We start from the raw sequence: 21363 nt of genomic DNA, 5'->3' as shown, positions 1-21363 counted from the left end.
CACGCAGCTTGTATCCAATGCATGCTATCGATAAAACCAATGGCATGAATTCCCTAGCAGTTTCAGCAGAGGTCTCAGGGCATCTCTTGTCAGCAGCTTTAACTGGACAGAACTGCCTTGGTTTTGAAAGACAGGCAACTTGTGCTACGTAGGCACAGCATAAGTTGCTCTAGGAGTAAACTTGTAAAGATTTGACTGGGCCTTTGAAATTAATTTTTTAAATCAATTCCCTAAAATATTCCTTGACTGGCTGCCACCATGTACATTATTATTATCATTTTATGTCAAGCATAGATAGAACATTCCAATACTGAATCGACTTCACCCCCTTCCAGTTCATGTACAATTCCACATCCTTCTAGCCTATTCCATCTCAGTGTCCTTCACAGGCCTCAACCCTCTTAAAACTTTGACATCCGTACTAGCATTTCCACAGTTCCTCTCTTTTTCTTGATACTTTTCAATTTTGGCAGCTCTTTTCCTTCCTTTATCCTTTCATTTTCTCTTTTGTCTTGCTGTATCTTACTCTTAATGATACTGGTTTCATCACTGTTAATAAGTAAACTATGGTGTTTTTAATACAAGATAGTTTGTATCCTTTTATTTCCATATGTGGCAAGTATTGTCTTTTGATGCAGTAACTATAATGTCTCCTTTGTAATTAAAAGCACAAGAAAACACATCATCTTTGTGCCCTTCAAGAATCTGTAGACACTTCCCAGTTTCTGAATCCCACAGTCTTGCCGTATGGTCTGCTGATGCTGTCAGTAACTGAGAACCTGCTGGATTGAAACACACCTGCAACAATGAACAATGTAATATCACCACTCTATTGTTGTATTTTTTTACTACATTAACATTATAATAGGGAGTACATGATAAATACATTGTAATATTATGCAGACACACTGCTGTCACATTCTACATGTGATTAATGTAGGGTGGAACCAAATATCGGAAACTCCAGGTTGGAATATCAACAATATAGAAAGGATAGATATCTACTCAACATAAAGATGGCATGTTGAGTTGCAGACAGGTGCAATGAAAAGATTGTTACTCATTTAGCTTTCAGCCAAAGACTTCTTCAGAAGAAAAACACACACACACACACACACACACACACTTTCATACACGCAAGCACACCTCTCACACATGTGACCGCCATCTCCAGGAGCTCGGACTGGAATGCAACCATCTCACTGAATGAAAAAGTAGGGTGGAGGCTAAAATGCAGCTGGTGCGACAAATAATATCAAATGAGTGCCATGTACAGAAAGCTGAATCATTAATTATTAGTTTTAAAAACTCTGATAATTCTTCATAAAAGAACTAGAAAGTAAACAGGAGACAAAAAGAATTCTGGAAAGCAAGCAAATGTATAGTTTTTCCCCCTCTCTCTCTGTGCACATCTTAAAAGCAACCCTCAGTTAATGAGAACCTGAGATTCACATTAATATTTGCAGTATTGGCACCCATTATTTTTTTAAATTATTGCTAGTATAACTATGACTAGTGTAAGTATGACTCTTCATTTTGGATTATCATCTTCCAGTATGCATTCAGTATTACAAACAAATATGTTTACAATTATACTCATTTAGATAATGGTTATTAGAGATCCTGCAGTTAGACTAATGATGGATGAAAATACACTACTAGTTTAATGAGTTATACACCTGTACTTGGGTAATACATACTAAACTCTGAGATTAGAAAATAGTCCATATCCAACACTGCTACACGTGGGCGCCTGTCAGATCAGAAAGATTATTCCTGAAGCTCAATACATTTTGTTTCTGCCTGCCACATATTTTATATACTCCAATGAAAAATCATATGATTATTTCTATAACTTCCACTAAAAATTTGGCCAAATATAAAGGACAGAAATGTCCTACTTTGTTGTTGTTGTTGCTGTTATGCTCTTCAGTCCAGAGACTGGTTGGATGCAGGTCTCCATGCTATCCTATCCTGTGCAAGTTTCTTCATCTTGAAGTACCTACTACAACCTACAACCTTCTGAATCTGCATAGTGTATTCATCTCTTGGTTTCTCTTTACAAATTTTACCTTCCACACTGCCCTCCAATACTAAATTAGTGCTCACTTGATGCCTTAGAACATGTCCTACCAGACGATCCTTTCTTCTAGTCAAGATGTGCCACAAATTACTCTTCTCCCTAATTCTATTCAGTACTTCCTCATTAGTTACGTGATCTATCCATCTAATCTTCAGCATTCTTCTGTAGCACTATGTTTCTATTCTCTTCTTGTCTAAACTACTTATTGTCCTTGTTTCAGTTCCATTCATGGCTACACTCCATACAAATAATTTCAGAAAAGACTTCCTTACACTTAAATCTATACTCGATGTTAACAAATTTCTCTTCTTCAGAAACGCTTTCCTTGCCATTGCCAGTCTGCATTTTATATCCTCTCTACTTCGACCATCGTCAGTTATTTTGCTCCCCAAATAGCAAAACTCCTTTACTACTTTAAGTGTCTCATTTCCTAATCTAATTCCCTCAGCTTCACCTGATCTAATTCGACTACATTCCATTATCCTCAATTTGATTTTGTTGATATTCATCTTAAATCCTCCTTTCAAGACACTGTCCATTCCATTCATCTGCTCTTCCAGGTCCTTTGCTGTCTCTGACAGAATTACAATGTCATTGGCAAACCTCAAAGTTTTAATTTCTTCTCCATGGATTTTAATTCCTACTCTGAATTTTTTTGTTTGCTTTACTTTTTTTGCTCAATATACAGATTGAATAACATCGGGGATAGGCTACAACCCTGTCTCACTCCCTTCCCAACCACTGCATCCTTTTCATGCCTGTCGACTCTTTACAACTGCCATCTGGTTTCTGTACAAATTGTAAACAGCCTTTCGTTCCCTGTATTTGACCCCTACCACCTTCAGAATTTGAAAGAGAATATTCCACTCAATGATGTCAAAAGCCTTCTCTAAGTCCACAAATGCTAGAAACGTGGATTTGCCTTTCCATAATCTATCTTCTAAGATAAGTCGTAGGGTCAGTATTGCCTCACATGTACCAACGTTTAGCTGGTTATGTTCTTTATGTTTCCTGATGCAATTTATGTTTCTTCAACAAATCTGTTACCAATAAAGTTAACTGGATGCTCATAGCATTCCTACTTTACATCACACTTCTTATGACTACCAAAAATTTTAACTGATTTGTCAGATACCAAAGTAGCAGGATTACACATTCTGATCAAGTGCCTGAAAGCAATAGGTGCAAATACTGCTGGCATTTCAGCAGATTAATAAATAATTACTAACAGACTTACTGAAAATAGAACTTTTAACACAGCTTCATTAAGCACCACTCTCATTCACTTATATCGAGTCTTGCAATGTTTTGCATTTCTTTTTGGTTTGGTTGTGTTCTTTATGTTTCCCGATGCACTTTATGTTTCTTAAACAAATCTGTTACCAATAAGGTTAACTGGATGCTCATAACATTCTTTTTCAGTTTTTGGATTTCAGAATACAGTGTGAGACAGTCCCCTAGATACAATAACTTAAGATCAAACAATGTGCCATATAGTTTCAGTTTGTATTCAAGATACTGACTGTTATTTAAGTATACAAAAATAGTAGTCCCATCATGTTGAAATTTCCTGAACTCCAAGATGATATTGAGTCCTATCCACTTGGTTGTCTGTCTCTCTCTTTTTGTCCAGCCTAACATTCTGGGCACTGACCTGTGGTTCATAATATACATGTTTTAAAAAGGGACATGTTGGCACCCTAATGAATGTGCTTGATGATGGTGATCTGTTTTTTATAGAAGCTTCTAAGCCAGCAAATGGTTCAAATGGCTCTGAGCACTATGGGACTTAACATCTGAGGTCATCAGTCCCCTAGAACTTAGAACTACTTAAACCTAACTAACCTAAGGGCATCACACACATCCATGCCCGAGGCAGGATTCGAACCTGCGACTGTAGCGGTCGCAGGGTTCCAGACTGAAGCGCCTAGAACCGCTCGGCCACTCCGGCCGGCTCTAAGCCAGAAAGTAAATTGAAAGGTCAATTAAGAACGCAGGACTTTCAGTTATTGTTATGCTCTTGATCCCTTTCACAAATGAATTCCTTGCATCACACATGGATGACTTATCTTGAGTATTCTGTTGAGGCATAGGACTCTCTGAGTAACACATCTACTTACTTCACAGAAGTTTGAAATTAGTGTGGAAATTTCATTCTGGATTCACTAGCTATCAAAGAAGGTCTATTGAATTATTGCTCTTATCTTTTTGATAATCATTGAAATTGCTGTCCTTGAAATTAAAAAGTGTCATCTCAAATTTCTTACTTTTAATTTTCATTGTAAAAAGATACAGTCAAGATTTATGATATGTTTAACACACAAGCATCCCCAAATGAACTCTTCTTGCTTTTTTCTAAATTTTTGATTCAATTCTTCCTCACTCCAGCCTGAGGAGATTTCAAAATAATATTATGAGTTACATAGAGAAGGGAAATATAAGATTTTTACGTCTGTGTTACCTCTTTTTATGAAAAGGAAGGATGTTTTTATTTTTAGTTTCCCCATTTCAGTGTTGATTATGTGTTGACTTTTATCACCAATATATTTTCAGCGTCCAGTTCTTATGATGTCTTTATTTATTTCTTAGCTGAGTTTGAAAGCGATGATGATTTGTTTAATTTCTTCTCTGTCAGAGGATGCTTTTGAAGGTTCTATAAAAACCATAAGTGTTTGCATTCATACATTACTCAGTCTACAGAGATGCTGTCAAAAAACACATTTCAATTTGTGAACAAATGCATTCATGTTTCCCTAAGTAAGTCCATGATGTCATTCATGTTATTTTCATTCTTCCATCACTGTTATGTTACGTTTCTACATTCTATAACTCTTTTGTATTCACTGAAGATCACCACCACTAGAACTGTTAACATAAAGCTTTCTGACAAATTTTATATCTTGGATGAACGGAAGAACACAAGCTGAATCTCTTCCACCTGCTGTTGTTGTACTCCTATTATAATTTTTCTTTCTCATTTTACGTTTTGAGTCTAGTTACCATATCTATGTGCAGATCTGTCAAAATTTTTTCAGGCAATATTTGTTGCAAATTCATTATTCTGATAATTTGTCATGATGATGATTACAATGATGTGTTTAGTTTTACTGAAACCATATTGAGTAGAAGCAATGAATAGCTGACATTATCATAATCGCAGGTAAGGATAGGATGTGACTGAGCTAATCAGTAGCTTTGGAAATGTCGACACATACCATTAAAAAGCTATGACATGAGAAGTGACAGTCATATATTTTAATTTTCAGGAAACTAATTAACTTAAAAGATAATTAGTATTGAAGTCTGGACACACCCAAAATTTCTGTTTTCTATTGTACCATTACAACTGTCTCATTCTCAAGTTTACCATCACACTTTAGTTTCCTTAATTTTTATGGGCCAAATGACACCCTTTATTAACTGGTTAAGCAACTAATTATGACATTGTATAAATTATCATAATTTCAATTATGGCAACTGTATTCCATAACTAGGCAATTCTCAGTGTAGACACACAAAATAGTTCTGCAGTCTTTTGCATTTTGTTAACTAATTACTTATTATGTAAACCAGATTATTGCCTGAGCTTGAATTGTGTCAGTATCCACAATTATGCAGAATAACCAGTACCTAGAAAATAGATAGTTAACATTTCAATTCAACTTTGTGCTTATTTGGATCAAGTTATGCAGTGAAAGATTTAAAAGTCTGTCCACCATCTGATATGGAACAATTAAGAGCCTCACATCATTTTTCTTGTCTACATTATGTGTCAGTGAAGATCTGTGTGAACTTCTGTGATTGATCCTAGTACAAACGATGTGTGCCTATCTGAACTTTGAACTTCGTGGATATGTTTTGTGAACCTGTGTAACACTGAATGTCTATGGTGTACATCCAGAACTGTGCTCAACTGACTGTGTTTTGTATGAATTGTGATTAGTGGAATGTGGTATATAACAAGTATTGCCACTGAAACTCACTGGTTTTGTGGTCTAGCCCGGTTCTCTTGATTCTATTTATATAAGTGATTCTATTTATATAAGTGTTAGGAATTGGTCATTGTCCCACAAAACCAATTCAGGTTTATTAAATGTGGGAATAAGTGAATCTAAAACAGTTGTGTTGCATCCATCATTGTTTAACATCACTCAATACCCACAAAAGTTTTCAGTTTGAGACAGCAAAATTATGCACTACCAAGAACACAAAGATGCGGCTCAAACCACGTTGTCAGTACCACCACATCTAACAGAAATGTTCACAGATCCTGTATTTATAAAATATGTAAATACAATGAGAAGGTATATCAAAACATAGTATCAAAGGCAACAATGCTGAAGAAAGATAACTTAAGAAGACTGTATGGTAAAAAGTCAAAATCTACTAGGGAAATTATAAAAATGAAGACACAGAAGACACATAAAGTTCTGGGAATCAAGCTTAAAAGTGCAGACAGCATTGATATTGGCAAGAAAGACTTTCCAAATTATATAAATGATTAGTTCATAAATGTTTCCTACATTTTAGGCTTGAATTTCACAAATCAGGAAAAATTTAAATATTATATCCAAAAACTGCATACAGCATGAAGACAGTTAAGCTGTAAATCTAGTCAGCCCATACTAGGTTTTCCATAATTCCTTTAAGCCAATGGCCTTGCTGCAATGGTAACACCAGTTCCCATCAGATCACCGAAGTTAAGCGCTGTCAGGCTGGGCTAGCACTTGGATGGGTGACCATCTGGTCTGCTGACGTATTGGCAAGTGGAGTGCACTCGGTTCTTGCGAGGCAAACTGAGGAGCTACTTGATCGAGAAGTAGCGACTCCAGTCTCATCAACTGACATACAGCTGGGAGAGCAGTGTGCTGACCACATGCCCTTCCACATCCGCGTCCAGAGACGTCTGTGGACTGAGGATGATGTAGCGACCAGTAGGCACTGTTGGGTCTTCATGGCCTGTTCGGATGGAGTTTTCAGTTTTATAATTCCTCTAAATCACTGAATGTTAGTGATCGCAGCAAGGCATAATGAACTGCTTACCCACCTTTGTCAACCTGAGATTGTGCTTCATCTCTAATAAATTTATCACAAGAATTGTTCTGCTGATTATCAGTATCTGTTTTACAAACTTAGTATCACATCTAGGCTCTTAAATGTAAACAGCCACAAAACTGAGTGTATCTCATATACATTACATCAGAGAATTAATGAAATGTATCATTTGTCTATGTTTTGCTGACCACACATTGTAAATATAAATTCAAGTCTGCATTGTGAGCAGCTTAAGCACTTAGAAGCTGCTAGTATTTGCAAAAATAATTAAGAAAGATTTTCTAATATTATTTATTACCTTGGATACTTCCTTAGTGTGACCTTCCATAGTAGCAAGTTTAATTAGATTTCCTTTAACTTCCCATATTTGTGCTGTGGCATCACTACTTGCTGTAGCAAGCCGTCTCCCTGCAGAGTCAAATGCTATTTCCAACACCTAAGATGTAAAAACTTTGCTGTCACATAACTGGAAATATTGAAGATACCTAACTACAGCTGAGAAAATATAACAAATAAAACATAATTTACATTCACTTTTTACCCTATAAACTACTGGGGAAAGGATGGCAGAGTGTTGTTTCAGTGGGTATTAAACAATGTTCCCATGAGTTCCCTCAGTAGGTATGGGCATGGGATGGATGCTGCTTCTGTGTGGGGTATGAATTTAGTTAGTATACAATGTCTGTGTCTCAATCTCTGGAAGTAGGGATTAAACAAAAAGAGAAACAAAAAGATGTGGCAATACAACAGTGGACTCATATTTCACTCTTGGACCAAGTCCCAGTTTAAACATCCAGAACTTAAGGGTGGTCAAATGAAGTGCATTGTGATAAAGACCACATCCAGCTTGAATGTAATAGCAACACCTATCAGTTGAAATATAGGCATCAAAATAACACCATGAATCTGTAAATATTATACACATGTCCACTAAGGATGTTCCTTTGAACTTAAGATGAACTAATACTGACTTCAGGAATTTATAATTTTAAGATCTTTGCTCTTGTTTTCATATGGTGGTGTCATACACTTGTGCCCTGTAAAAGTTCCATTTTTTTCTCAAAATACATTAATTCAACTAACTGAAATACAAGTTTAAAATCTTCAAATCACCTAAGGTAAGTCTGATACGTAAACTATTAAAAGTATTTACTCTTATAGTGAGAAAGAAAACTATAACTACACTATTTACTCACTGTTTTATAATTATGGCTCCTTGACAAACATATGATTTATAATTTTAAAAAATAAAAACAAAAATAGTATCAATAAAATCATTAAGCTTGGCAAGTGGCAGCCACAATGACTTACCAAGATATCAACTGAAGTATTATGAAGGCATGTTGAAAAGAAATGCCTCCTAATTTTTATGCAAAATCTCTTAACACATTTTAAATACAACAAATATTATTAACATCCTACATCTTTACTCTTCATGTCTACATATTTACAGCCCTCTGCTGCTAGAGGGCTCTGAATAGTAGTGGGTAACATGGCAGTGTGTACCACAAATATTTCAGTGCATGAGAACCAGTGTGCTGTAGTCAAGTTTTGAATTTGAAGAATTCATCCATGCATGGAGCACCATTTCCTTCAGCATGACAATACCAAACCACACACAAGCGCTGTGGCATCTGCAACAGTCTGATGCCTTGCATTCATTGTCATTGATCATCCAATATACAGCGCCAAATGAGCCCCATCTGATTTTTTGTCTGTTTCCAAAACTTAAAGAACACCTTTGACAGATTCACTTTGATAGTGATGAAGTGGTGCAAGCAGAGGTGAAGTTGTGGTTCTGTCAACAAAGTCAAAACATTCTACAGTGATGGTAACAACAAACTGGTCTCTTGTTGGGAGAAATGTGTTTGCTGCCAAAGTAATTATATTGAGAAATAAATATGTAGACAAGAAGAATAAATATGTAAAATGATAACAGTGCTAGTTTTATTTAAAAACCTTTCCGAGTTTTCACACAGAAAATTAAGAGGCATTACTTTTCAGCATGCCTTTGTGGTAATAATTTCAACTAAACTTAGTAGACATATGACTCACTAAATGGAATGAATAAATGTGATAGTGAGATTCCCTAGGTTCCACACAGTTCCAATGACATTTAAATCCAAGTCTACTACAAGAGAATTCTGTCAATAAAATTCTTCTGGGTTTGAGCCGCATTGTCAACTATAAAATTCCGATATTTCAGCAACTGTTGCAAGGCACCTTCCTCAGGGAGTATTGCTAACTGCTCATTCAGCAGTTAGGAAGGTGCCTTGCAACAGTCGCCAAAATGTCAGAATTTTATAGTTGACAATGCACCCTCAAACCCAGAAGAATTTTATTGATTGTGACAACAGCTGCGGAAGCCCATGTTTACATTTAAGAGAATTCTGTTAGACTTTCCAGAATGAACTAAACTGGGAAGAAAGAGTTCTCCCATATCTTTATATTTTGTAAAGTTGGGATAAAAAAGTAACCAAGCAATGCTGGATAAACTGAAAGTAATGTTCTGACATTTTCTCAAGTGATTATATACTGAGAGACATGAACAAGGACCGAATTGTTACGAGCCACATAGTTACATGTGCACATCATGTCATCTATAAATGTACGTTGCAGCCTTCTATTTAGAAATTTTCTGTCAAATGTAATGTTATACAGAAACAGGTGCTGTAATTTATGAGCCTAAAAAATGTACCTTCCCAGCCCGCCCCCCTTCCCGCCTGATACCTCAGGGTTAATCTATTATACCATGCCAAAGCATTTTATTTGTGTGTCTATGTATTACTTCAATTTTTAAATAAATAAAAGCAAACATATTGATCATCCACAAAATTAGCAGAGCACTTATTATTTCCTGTTTACATTGCTGGCCACTAAAATCACAATTAATAGATTATCTATCAAAGTAATATATAGTCACATAAATAAAATACTTCTGTGTGGTATAGTAGATTAACCCTGAGGTATAACGTGTGGTAACATGATTTCATTTTGCTATCTAATGTAATAGTACATGTGACTGTGTCACGTACATAATGACACACCATATCATCATGCAACATGCTGGGCCCATGTGACGATGATGGATGTTATCTGGCAATGTTCGCTTGCCTCAGAGCCTCTACGCATGGGTATGGGTGTCAAAATGCTATATGCAGAAATGATACTCATCTGAAAAGACAGCAGCATGCTACTGCTGAGCCCAGTGTTTGCATTGTATGCACCACTGTCGACATGTCTCTCTTCTGCTTCATTGACGAGAGCTGCAACTACAGACACTGTGCTGACAGCCCATAGTGCTCCAGACATCCTTGTTTTGTCCACGTGGACACTTGTCTTGCTACAAACAAGCCCCTTTACTGTCTCAAGATATGACATGGCTGTACAATCCTGCATAGTTTCGAGCTGATCCTCCTGAACCCTTTGCTTCAACATTTACATGACTGTCACAGGATCCCAACCAATGCAAGCAAGAATATCATGGAATGATAACCCAAAATATCGATAGATCAAAGTTCTTCCACTGTCAAATTCCACCACAAGCTGGTAGACATTTCTCACTTTTAATGAAAAAAATAACATAACATGATCTTTTCACAAACAAACAACATTCAAATCCAATTTCTGAAAGAGAAAGTTGCTGTGTTATTTTCCTCAAATACAGAAAGTAGAAGGCTGTACTACCTACTCTTTATGATTGTACTGAAATGCTTAACATCTGAATATTCAGGAATGTGGTAAACTTCAGGGCAGTCTAACATTTGTTGTAAACAACCTTCAAGGTGTTGAAATCTTAATAGCCAGCAATTTAAATCACTGTACATCTCTGTAGAGATGGTCAAGCTGCAACAGAGTCCTTAAATCTTTACCTTGCTTGGGCAAGTGCTCTACCAGCTGAGCTACCCAAGCATGACTCATGACCTGTTCTCGTAGCTTTACTTCTGCCAGTACCTTGTCTCCCACCTTCTCATTCTGGAAACAGAGCCCTTAATTATGTTTGCAATTTCCTTTTGTTAGGTTGCCAGTGTGCCTCTTGTGTAAGTACTAACTAGCAGAAAGACACACAGACAAATAGGAAAAAAATCACAACACCAAAATGTAATTAATGTAAAGTAATGAAATGGTGCGAATATATTTGTCTAGGTAACACATTTAAGTGATTAACATTGCATGACCACAGGTTAATGTAAGTGCTAGATAAGGCATTGCAAATGTGAAATGCTGGCACTTTAATAACTGGTATAACCTCCAGAAAGTTGAACACAAGCATGCAAACGTACATGCATTGTATTGCACAGGTGCCTGATTTCAGTTTGTGGGCTGGAGTTCTATGCCTGTTGAATTGGTCAGTCAATACAGGGACAGTTAATGCTGCTTGTGGATGATGCTGGAGTTGTTGTCTGATGATGCCCTTTATGTACTTGATTGGAGGCAGATCTAGTGATCAAGCAGGCCATGGCAACAAGTTGACACTCTGTAGAGCATGTTGGGTTACAACAGCAGTATGCGAGCGAGCGTTATCCTTTTCGAAAACACCACCTGGAATGCTGTTCATGAATGACAGTGCAAAAGGTCGATATCACCAGATTGATGTAAAAATTTGCAGTCAGGGTGCACGGGCCTACTACAAAAGTGCACCTACCGTCGTACAAAATCACACCCCAGACCATAACTCCACGTGTAGGTCCAGTGTGTCTAGCACGCAGCCAGGCTGGTTGTAGGCCTCAACTGGCCTTCTCCTAACTGACACATGACCATCACTGGCACTGAGACAGAATCAGTTTTCATCAGAAAGCACAACAGACTTCTGCCTTTTCCTCTAATGAGCTCTCACTTGGCATCACTGAAGTCACAATCGGCAGTGCTTTAGGGTCTGTGGAATGCACGCCACAGAGTGTCTAGCTAAGAGCTGTCTTTGAAGTAACCAATTTGTACCAGTTCATTATGTCACTGTGGTGCCAACTGCTTCTTAAATTGCTGCTGCATATGCAGTATAATGCACCACTACCACACACCAAACATGCTAGTTGTTGTGGGTTGGCTGGAGAGACAACACCGGTTTACTAGAGGAAGCCGAAAGGCATGCATTTTAGCTCACGCAGGCTGGCGTGAGGTCTGGAACAGGACAAGGAAATTAGACTGTAGAAAAAACGGACGTAGCTGGTGGAATACTTAACTTTAATCCATAAATGGTGAACATCACTCTTGACGGTACATTATTCATAATCTCAATAGTAACTGGTAATGGCGCCTTGCTAGGTCATAGCAAATGACGTAGCTGAAGGCTATGCTAACTATCGTCTCGGCAAATGAGAGCCTATTTTGTCAGTGAACCATCGCTAGCAAAGTCGGTTGTCCAACTGGGGCGAGTGCTAGGAAGTCTCTCTAGACCTGCCGTGTGGCGGCGCTCGGTCTGCAATCACTGATAGTGGCAACACACGGGTCCGACGTATACTAACGGACTGCGGCCGATTTAAAGGCTACCACCTAGCAAGTGTGGTGTCTGGTGGTGACACCACACTAGTCTTCCCTCCTGGTAGTGCCACATGGCTGTATGGAGCCCAGTCTTCTTGCGACCATACATTCTTGTGCCAATTGCTGCTGCAAGCCATCACATACATTGGCTACATTCCTGCAAAGTCTTTCTGCAGTATTGTAGAAGGAACATCCAGTTTGTCGTATCTCTATCAGCGGTGGCGGAGCATTGCCTGAACACAGGGCATCATATGTTTCACAAGAAAGACTGAAATTTCATCCCTACTGTCACTGACTGTGTTGTTAAGGAGGCCACACATGTCCATATGGCAAACAATTTTATCAAAAAGGCTGCAGGTTTTCAGTTAAGCACCACTGGAATCCAGCACTGGCTGCCATTAAATCAAACAGGGAAAACAAGAACTTCCAATTCATGACTCGACACAATGCACTGCTGAGATTTAATTCAGCTTTTAACCACACAAGTATCTGGCAGCATAGTCATTGCCCACAGTGCTATGGAAGGCCTATCTGCGGCACCCAGCATGGGCACTAAAAGCACCACTTTCCTCCAACAGCAAGTGTCTTCCCTCGCATGCATATTGGCAGCTCAAGGCCTGATTAATTCTGATGATGACATACAATTATCATCAGTCATGTCTTGCAGCAGTGACAGCATCAACTAGCATCACCTCAAGATGTCAAGCAGTTGCATCGATGAAATATTGTGAGATTTACACCATATGATCTGGTGGTAAACCAGAGAAGTGTATTTGCATATGAATGAATGTTTGTGCAGCTGTTTTTTTTATTATTATATAGCATTGCATTATCTGAAAAATGTCTTAGGTTATTATTAATATTGTCTTCCTGGTTGATAGCACACAACATGAACAACAAGGGTACCAACACGCTTCCCTGGGGCACTCTATACCTGTTAAAGACTAGCTATCCAAAATAATATGCTGTGTCATCCCTATCAAGAAATCCTTGATCCAGTCACATATTTCTTTTCTTACCACTATTTCATCATATTTTTATCAAAAAACAAAGATGCAGCAGAGAAGAGTGTAGTGCCTGGGGGATAGTGTACCTAGGAACACATGATGTTTCCTTGTCAGTGTTTCAATTTAATGACTACTTTTTGAATAACTGGAAGGTACAAGCATTAGGGCACTGCCTTAATCAGTTCCTGGCATTTCTACTGTTTTATTATTATGAAACATGAGGTTGTTTTGTGCAGCATTTGTACATGCTATGAGTCCACATATTTAAGTGCTGTATGATATATTAAAGCTGTTTGGAGGACATTGTTTATTGTTTAGTTACAGAGGTTTATGATGATTAATATTCTGTATATTTTTAAAAGTAGCTACATAAAGTGCAGAGTGTTAACCCATACTTCATCAGTCACAAACCATCTTTTACCCTGAAATGGACAATGGTCCTCTACCTTAGAACATATGCAAGTGAACTGAGTTTCCCTAAGGGCTTAACAGTCTTCCCTGTCATGAAAACTGAAATTTGCATTAGTTGCCACTAACTTCTATTTCAAAATTTTATTAACTTCTAACAGGTTTTTGACACTACTACTTCTTAATTTGATTTCACTTGCCAACTACTGGTGTGTAGTAGAATAACAATGTAACAGACTAGTAAACACAGTATCAACAAGATTTTCATGATTGCAACATTTTAAATTTGAACAGAACATTTGTTCCATGTTGTACCTTGGAATCATTTTTCAAATTTGGAAAAACCTTACTTTACTGCAGTAATTTTTGTAACTGTAGAGAAAGACTCCAGCACACATAAAGTGATTGCTATCAATTCAAAATGGAATTAGAAAATATATTAAACTTCTATTATAGGACTGACTAGGGTGAAAATCTGAAAAGCGTTCAAAGATACAACACTGTCCCTCACTGAGTTGCACGATTTTTGGTAGTCAAGAAATACTGTACCTACTTGATTCCCTAAAGCAGACAATGGACAATCCAGATGGAATAATGACAATATTATGGAAAGGATAGATTGCCATTCACCATACAGTGGAGATGTTGAGTCTCAGATAGGCAAACAGAGAGACTGCTAAAAAATAAACTTTTGGTCAGAAGGCCTTCTTCTGAATTAGACAACATACACACACACATTCATATAAATGCAGCTCACACACATGACCACTGTCTCTGGCTGCCAAGGCCAGTCTGTGTTTGCATGAATGTGTGTGTGTATGTTGTCTAATTCAGAAGAAAGTCTTTTGGCTGAAAGCTTAATTATTTAGTAGTCTTTGTGCTGTGCCTGTCTGCAACTCAGCACTCCTCTATACGGTGAGTAGCAACCTACCTGTTTCATAATATTCTCATGAGTCACTACACGGAGTTCAGCATTTCTGATTTTGCTTTACAACTCTCAATTTCAGTTTTTCCATCTTCCATGGGTATTTGAATACCTATTGTGCAGAAGTTAGTTTCTTTTGAAATTTCTTCCCTAAGACAATGTACCATGGAGAGTCTCTCCCATTGTAAAATATCCTGTTAGGTATACATCTATCCTTTGTTTTGCCAGTTATCTTCTCCAAGCTCCTCCCCAGAGTTAAATGTTTTCAGTTCTTCCCTGAGATATGACACTAATGCCTCTTTGTCTACTTTACTGAAAATGTAAATCGACTTATTGGTTTTAATTGTCCTTTGTTATTTTTGGTAATCATTGTTACTCCAGATGCCTCAAAAGCATTGATACGAGTTTAACCCTGCTGTTCTGTTCACTTTTACTTGACATATATACTGTTCGGGTCAATATGACCCGACATATCAAAATGCTTTAGAAACATAAATTTTGGTACAGTTTTAGCTATCGACATTGTTGTTCTATTCCAGTACCTTGTTAGTAATAATAATAATAATAATAATAATAATAATAATGGTAATAATAATAATAATAACAATGCATACAACTTTATTGAGGGATATTTTTCATTTAAATATGCACATAAATTTGAAACAACAGACAGTTTCCATTACAGGCATTCAACTTAGAAAGCACTACAGTTTTTCCATACTTCTATTCTTATTGTTGACAGTTTAGACGTAAGTATTGACATTTTCTAACAACAGACAGTTGTCATTACAGATATTCATCTTAGAGCACACTACAGTACAGAACACACTACAGTTTTTTTATTACATTCCAACATAGAAAGCACTACAACTTTAGAATCCTCTCTTCTTACTGATTGTAGTTTAGGCACAAGTATTCACATAAATTTGAAACAACAGAATTTTCAATACAATCATCTTATAAAATACTACAGTTCTTTTCTTACTGCTTGCACTGTGGACACAAGTAGGTTACATGTTTCTTGCAAATATGTTTACTACATTTTCCACACACCATGTTTGTTTTATTGTCATTACTTGATGGACAGAACTTACAGCGTGCACGTTTTGTAGATTTTCTTGTTGTTACCGATTCTGACACACCACCCACATCATTCGGGTTTTGGATGCTTGTGACCATTCTCAAAGAATCTTCTGTTCTTGGGAAATGCGTTCTTGATGCAATATGTTCTTTTATCAGTGACTTTCCAAGTTCCTCCAAGAATATTCTCCTTCTAGTCAATTTGCTTGCATTCCAATTAGGGTCAACCGAAATCCACAAAACGTATGCATTATAAGCAGAAACATCAAGAATATTGTAGAAAACTATCATTGGCCACCTATTACTTTTTCGTTTGCATGTATATGTACCTAATAACTGATCAAGCGTGTCTACAGCACCTTTGGTTGAATTATAGTCCAAAATCATTTTTGGCTTCTTATCAGCCCTGTCACTGATTTCCGCATCATGGTGGAGAGTGCTCATAAGTACAACATTCTTGTGTCTCTTAGGAATATAATTAACCACAGTAGTGTCATTTGTGAAGTAAAATGAAGAGCTGTGTACCTCCTTGTTGGTCATTTTGTGTGGAAGCTCCGGCTTATTTTTCCGTATAGTTCCCAACATAGTCAATTTCCTTTTCAGAAGCAGCTGCCCCAAATTGTACGACGTAAAAAAGTTGTCACACGTGATATTCTGACCACGTAACTCAGAAGTGAGATCAGATACCACCCTCATTCCCTGATTTCTTTCTGGTGCCGCTCCACTCACCTTTCCTGTATAAATTTGGGCTTTCAGTACGTATGAAGTTTTGCTGTCACACATGGTCCATATTTTGATCCCATATTTTGCCGGTTTACTTGGGATATACTGCTTGAATGGACAGCGACCTCTAAATGCTACTAACTGCTCGTCAACAGTAACATTTTCTCCTGGATTATACAGTTGAGGAAGGACCTCTACCCACTTCTCCCAAATACTACGAATTGCGGCAAGTTTGTCAGTACGTCGTCTTTCCTCTCTAGTAGATTTCTTGTCAAATCGCAGGACACGTGATATCTTACAGAATGTTTCATGAGACATGGTTGCTCGAAATATGTTTCGCCCAGTATCTTTATCCCACAAACTTTTTGTAGACTCCCCATGAGATCGATATACACCCGCTAGGAGTAAGAGTCCTAAGTATGCATGGAAAACAGAACCATCAATATCTGTCCACTGTTCACCATAAACTCGCTGCCCTTCAATATTTGTCATCTCTATTATTTCATTTTGAAGCGCTGTGTGAAATACTGCTTCAAATGAACATTTTACATCAGATATTCTGCTGACTGCATACCTGGTAACTCCTGGGGTACTCTTGATGATGTTCGAAGCTGGTAGGCGACCATGTTGTGCTGGTGGATGCAACTGCCATTCTATATTCCCATTTTTAGAAAGAAAAGTCTCTACACTATTTTGTATGGGCTGTGGACTGTCGTAACTGTCATCGGAACACTCGCTTTCAGATGCATTGCTGATGTGATCTTCAAACTCAGAAAGTGATCCTTCATCTGGTGAGGCATTTACTATTTCTTCCAACTCACGATCATTCAATGGTCTCATCGCCATGGTGTCACAAGTCAAACTGGGCAGAAACAAAGCATTCCAATTATTGAGAACTGCCAATTATTATTTCCTGGGGAAAGCAACAAACAAGCCCATTGTTGTGAACGCATGGAGCTTTAGGTGATTGTTGAGAGTAAGTTGGAATGATGCAGTCACTATTCCCACACAACACAACAAAAATAATTTTCGCCATTTCCAGATTTTAGAAATAAATACGAGTTACACTAAACATATTTGTGTCGGGTCATTATGACCCGAACATTACATATGCAACTATTACAGTTGAAGCCCAAACTTCTTAAACTTTTTTAAAACCTTTTAAAACACATGCTGCTCATCCATTTTCAGACAAAGTCACAAAGTTTCATAAATATATATTGGTATTTACATAATGTAAAATAACGTTCATATTCGTTTCGGGTCATATAGACCCGAACAGAACAGCAGGGTTAAACATGGCCATCCGCAAAGAGATCAGGTCTATTCAAAGAGTCGGGCCTATTTGTTGTAATTAGGTTAATATAAATGTATCAAAAAATGTTTTGCGTCACCTTGGTTCCGAAAGTTCCTGAACCTGTACGGAAAACTGGAATAGAATTCAACATAAACATCATTTCTGCCCATTTTATTTCTCATGAAAACCACACATTGCATGTTGTACCACCTCCAGAGGTGGTGGTCCAGATTGCTGTACAGACCGGTACCTCTAATACCCAGTAGCACGTCCTCTTGCATCGATGCATGCCTGAATTTTGTTTTTCTTTTTAAATTCCTAATATTCTGTTTGATGTTTACATTTTGTTATCTATATGGTAGTCCTATTACTGAATATTATAATTTATGCTATTTAATAGTAGTAATGAATATGTTCATGAAATGTCCAATGTTCTTTTCTGTTTCTTCTTTTAGTTGTATTTTAGGGTTTAACATTCCTCTTTTTCTGAAGGACATTGCTTCTAATTAAGAAAACATGTCTCACATGGTCAATATGGAAGACCTGCTCTATGTGTATGCACTATTTCATATATTAATTACTGGCTAGTCAATGATCAAACCTATTGCAGCACTGTGATGCATAGAAATTAACCGCATGCATCCATATAGTACTTGAAACATCTCTAGCAAAAGGTAGTAATAATCTTTCATATCAGTAATCTTCTGGTTAAATAAAATGTGCTGTGTTAAATTAATAGCATTAGTAATAACTGAGTTCACAAGCAGTCAAATGGCACACATGCACCATGAGGAGTAGTCCTGATTTTGATTTCCAGTGTGCCCAGTAATTTAAAATGATTGGAGTAAAGTACCTGCAAAACACCTTCATTAGGATTTTTCTCAAATTAGTTATGCATCTCCTGTCTGTACACAAAATACTCTCTAGAGACAAATAATAATGCACCAAAAGTTCTGGTTGAAAATAATGAATTATTTAGGAATAAAGAGACAACTCACCGAAAGGCAGAAGTGCCGCATCGTCGACAGATACACAAACGAAAGGTAATGAGCTTTGCTTTGCTAGCTTTCGGAATGAAATTCCTTTCTTAAGCTGTTGGAGAAACATGCATATTAACACACACACACACACACACACACACACACACACACACACACACAGAGAGAGAGAGAGAGAGAGAGAGAGAGAGAGAGAGAGATAAATGCACACGCCTGTCTCCCTACATTGTGATCATTCAACTGCCTGCTCTTTCCTCGCCCACAGTGAATGTACTGGGGTGAGGTGGCGGTGTAGGTTGGGGTGGGGTGAGGGATGGAGAGAGATGGGAGGCAGGGAGGGGGTTGGGGGGAAAGAATCTAGCAGCTCGTGGTAGAGTAGGGAGCCACCCATGGGCTGGCTAGGGATGCAGATAGAGGGGCAGGTGACAGACGGCTGAGCGTGCGATTTCACAGACTAGAGAGTGAGATGGCAGCACACAACTATCTGACACATATTGGATGAGGACAATGGGGAAAAAAACTAAGGTAAATTACTGTCCCCTCAGTGTCCACTCAATAGTGTGTGTGTGTGTGTGTGTGTGTGTGTGTGTGTGTGTGTGTGTGTGTGCTTGTACACCATCCCTTTCCCACTGTCCCCACCCAATATGTGTCAGCTAGTTGTGTGCTGCCATCTCACATCCTAATCTGTGAAACTGCGTGCTCAGCTGTCTGCCACTGCCCTGCACCCCTACCAAGCCCACAGACAGCTCCCTACTCTCCCACAAGAAGCTAGACGTTTCCCCCCAATCCCTTTCCTGCCTCCCACCTCCCTCCATCTCTCATCCCAACCCATCCTGGATCCCCACCTCTCCCCATCACACTCACCAGTACCAGAAAAGAGCTGGCAGTTGAATGAGCACAATATAGGGAGACATTGAATGAGCACAATATAGGGAGACAGGCGTATGCGTATGTGAATGAGCGTGTGTGTGTGTGTGTGTGTGTGTGTGTGTGTGTGTGTGTGTGCATGTTTCTCCAACAGCTTAAGAAAGGAATTTCATTCCAAAAGCTAGCAAAGCAAAGCTCATTACCTTTTGTTTGTGCATCTGTCGACGATGCAGCGCTTCTGCCTTCCAGTGAGTTGTCCCTTTATGCTTAAGTAATTTGTAATTCTCTACAGATAAAAATTCACCAAAGCTAAATTCATATCAACCACTCAGTGGCAAAGTTTGCTGCTAAGCACATATCCAACTTTAATGGCTGCTTTACAAGCCATGTCACCTAGATTCTCCCACAGTACTGCCATCTCTTAATAATGTAAATAGGATATACCCTTACAACAGATCCTTTGATTCAGCTTTCCTCCTGGCCTCAATTTTCTCTAATCCCTGTGCCACATTCATCTCCACCCATGTCGCACAACACCCACTTCAACTCATTAATCTACACTCACACTCCCCTTATTCCTCTTTTCTAACTCTCCTGCCTTCCTTTACAACCAATTCCCCATCAGTGGACTGCAGTGCTAGGACAAAGCTGTCTGGCCAATGTAGCTATGCATGCGCATGAGTACATGTGTTTCTGTTAGCTCTGAAGAAGGACGTTGTCCAGTAGGTCAGCGATGTTTCCAGTCTTGTGCTTGTAAAATGCTCAATGCCTGCACTGTTCAGTGAATGGGTTATCATTGCTCATTCCTTTATTTTTATTTCATCAGACACTTTCCATTATCCTTTTTATTTTGCTACCTAGTTCTTTATGTTTTATCAGATGAGCAGTTATTACTGTAAGGGTGCCCTGGCGTGTTATTATTTTGTGATGATCAGGTAGAAAGCCGTTCATACGCTCACAGAATGCCACTATTCATCAGTCTGAGACCGTTACACAAGGTAAGTGCCTTACAAGTGCAAGAAACAGCAAAACATTAAAAAAACTAAAGGAATAAACCAATGTATTTAGCCCAGTTACCTACAATTTTATGTACTGAGAGTCTAATCATAATGTATTCAAATGGTCACATTAAAAAAGTACTTATTTTAAAATACTTTCGGGGGTGGAGAAATAATGCTGTTCATTACTTCATAAGAAAAAAATCTGAATATTTTGAGATAAGACACATACAAAGAAAGGAACTACATATGATACTATTTGTGTAAACATCTACTCCTTAGCTCAGACAACCCTCGAGTGGGCATCCCTATGTATAAAGTGCACCAACCACAAATAACATTGTCTTATACGGTTTCATTGTTGTTTTACAATTATGAACCCATGCCTATTCCTTCATTATTACTTCAGTTAACACAATGATAAATTGTTTTATCATACATTCA

At 38.0% G+C, this 21363-nt stretch overlaps 1 protein-coding gene across 1 annotated transcript in view; it reads right to left on the bottom strand.

Moving 5' to 3' along the window:
- Nucleotides 1-600: 600 nt before the first annotated feature.
- Nucleotides 601-21363, bottom strand: part of LOC126190987 (dynein assembly factor with WDR repeat domains 1) — a 78292-nt gene continuing 57529 nt past the window's right edge. Inside the window, exons 8-9 of the mRNA XM_049931667.1 lie at nucleotides 7437-7574; nucleotides 601-798 (exon numbers count right to left, since the gene is read on the bottom strand). Of these exons, the coding sequence (XP_049787624.1) occupies nucleotides 601-798; nucleotides 7437-7574 (336 nt within the window). The remainder of the gene's footprint in view (nucleotides 799-7436; nucleotides 7575-21363) is intronic.

This window comes from Schistocerca cancellata, chromosome 1 (genome assembly GCF_023864275.1).
Source record: "Schistocerca cancellata isolate TAMUIC-IGC-003103 chromosome 1, iqSchCanc2.1, whole genome shotgun sequence".
NCBI lineage: Eukaryota > Metazoa > Arthropoda > Insecta > Orthoptera > Acrididae > Schistocerca > Schistocerca cancellata.
This window is presented reverse-complemented; position numbering and strand designations above follow the sequence as displayed.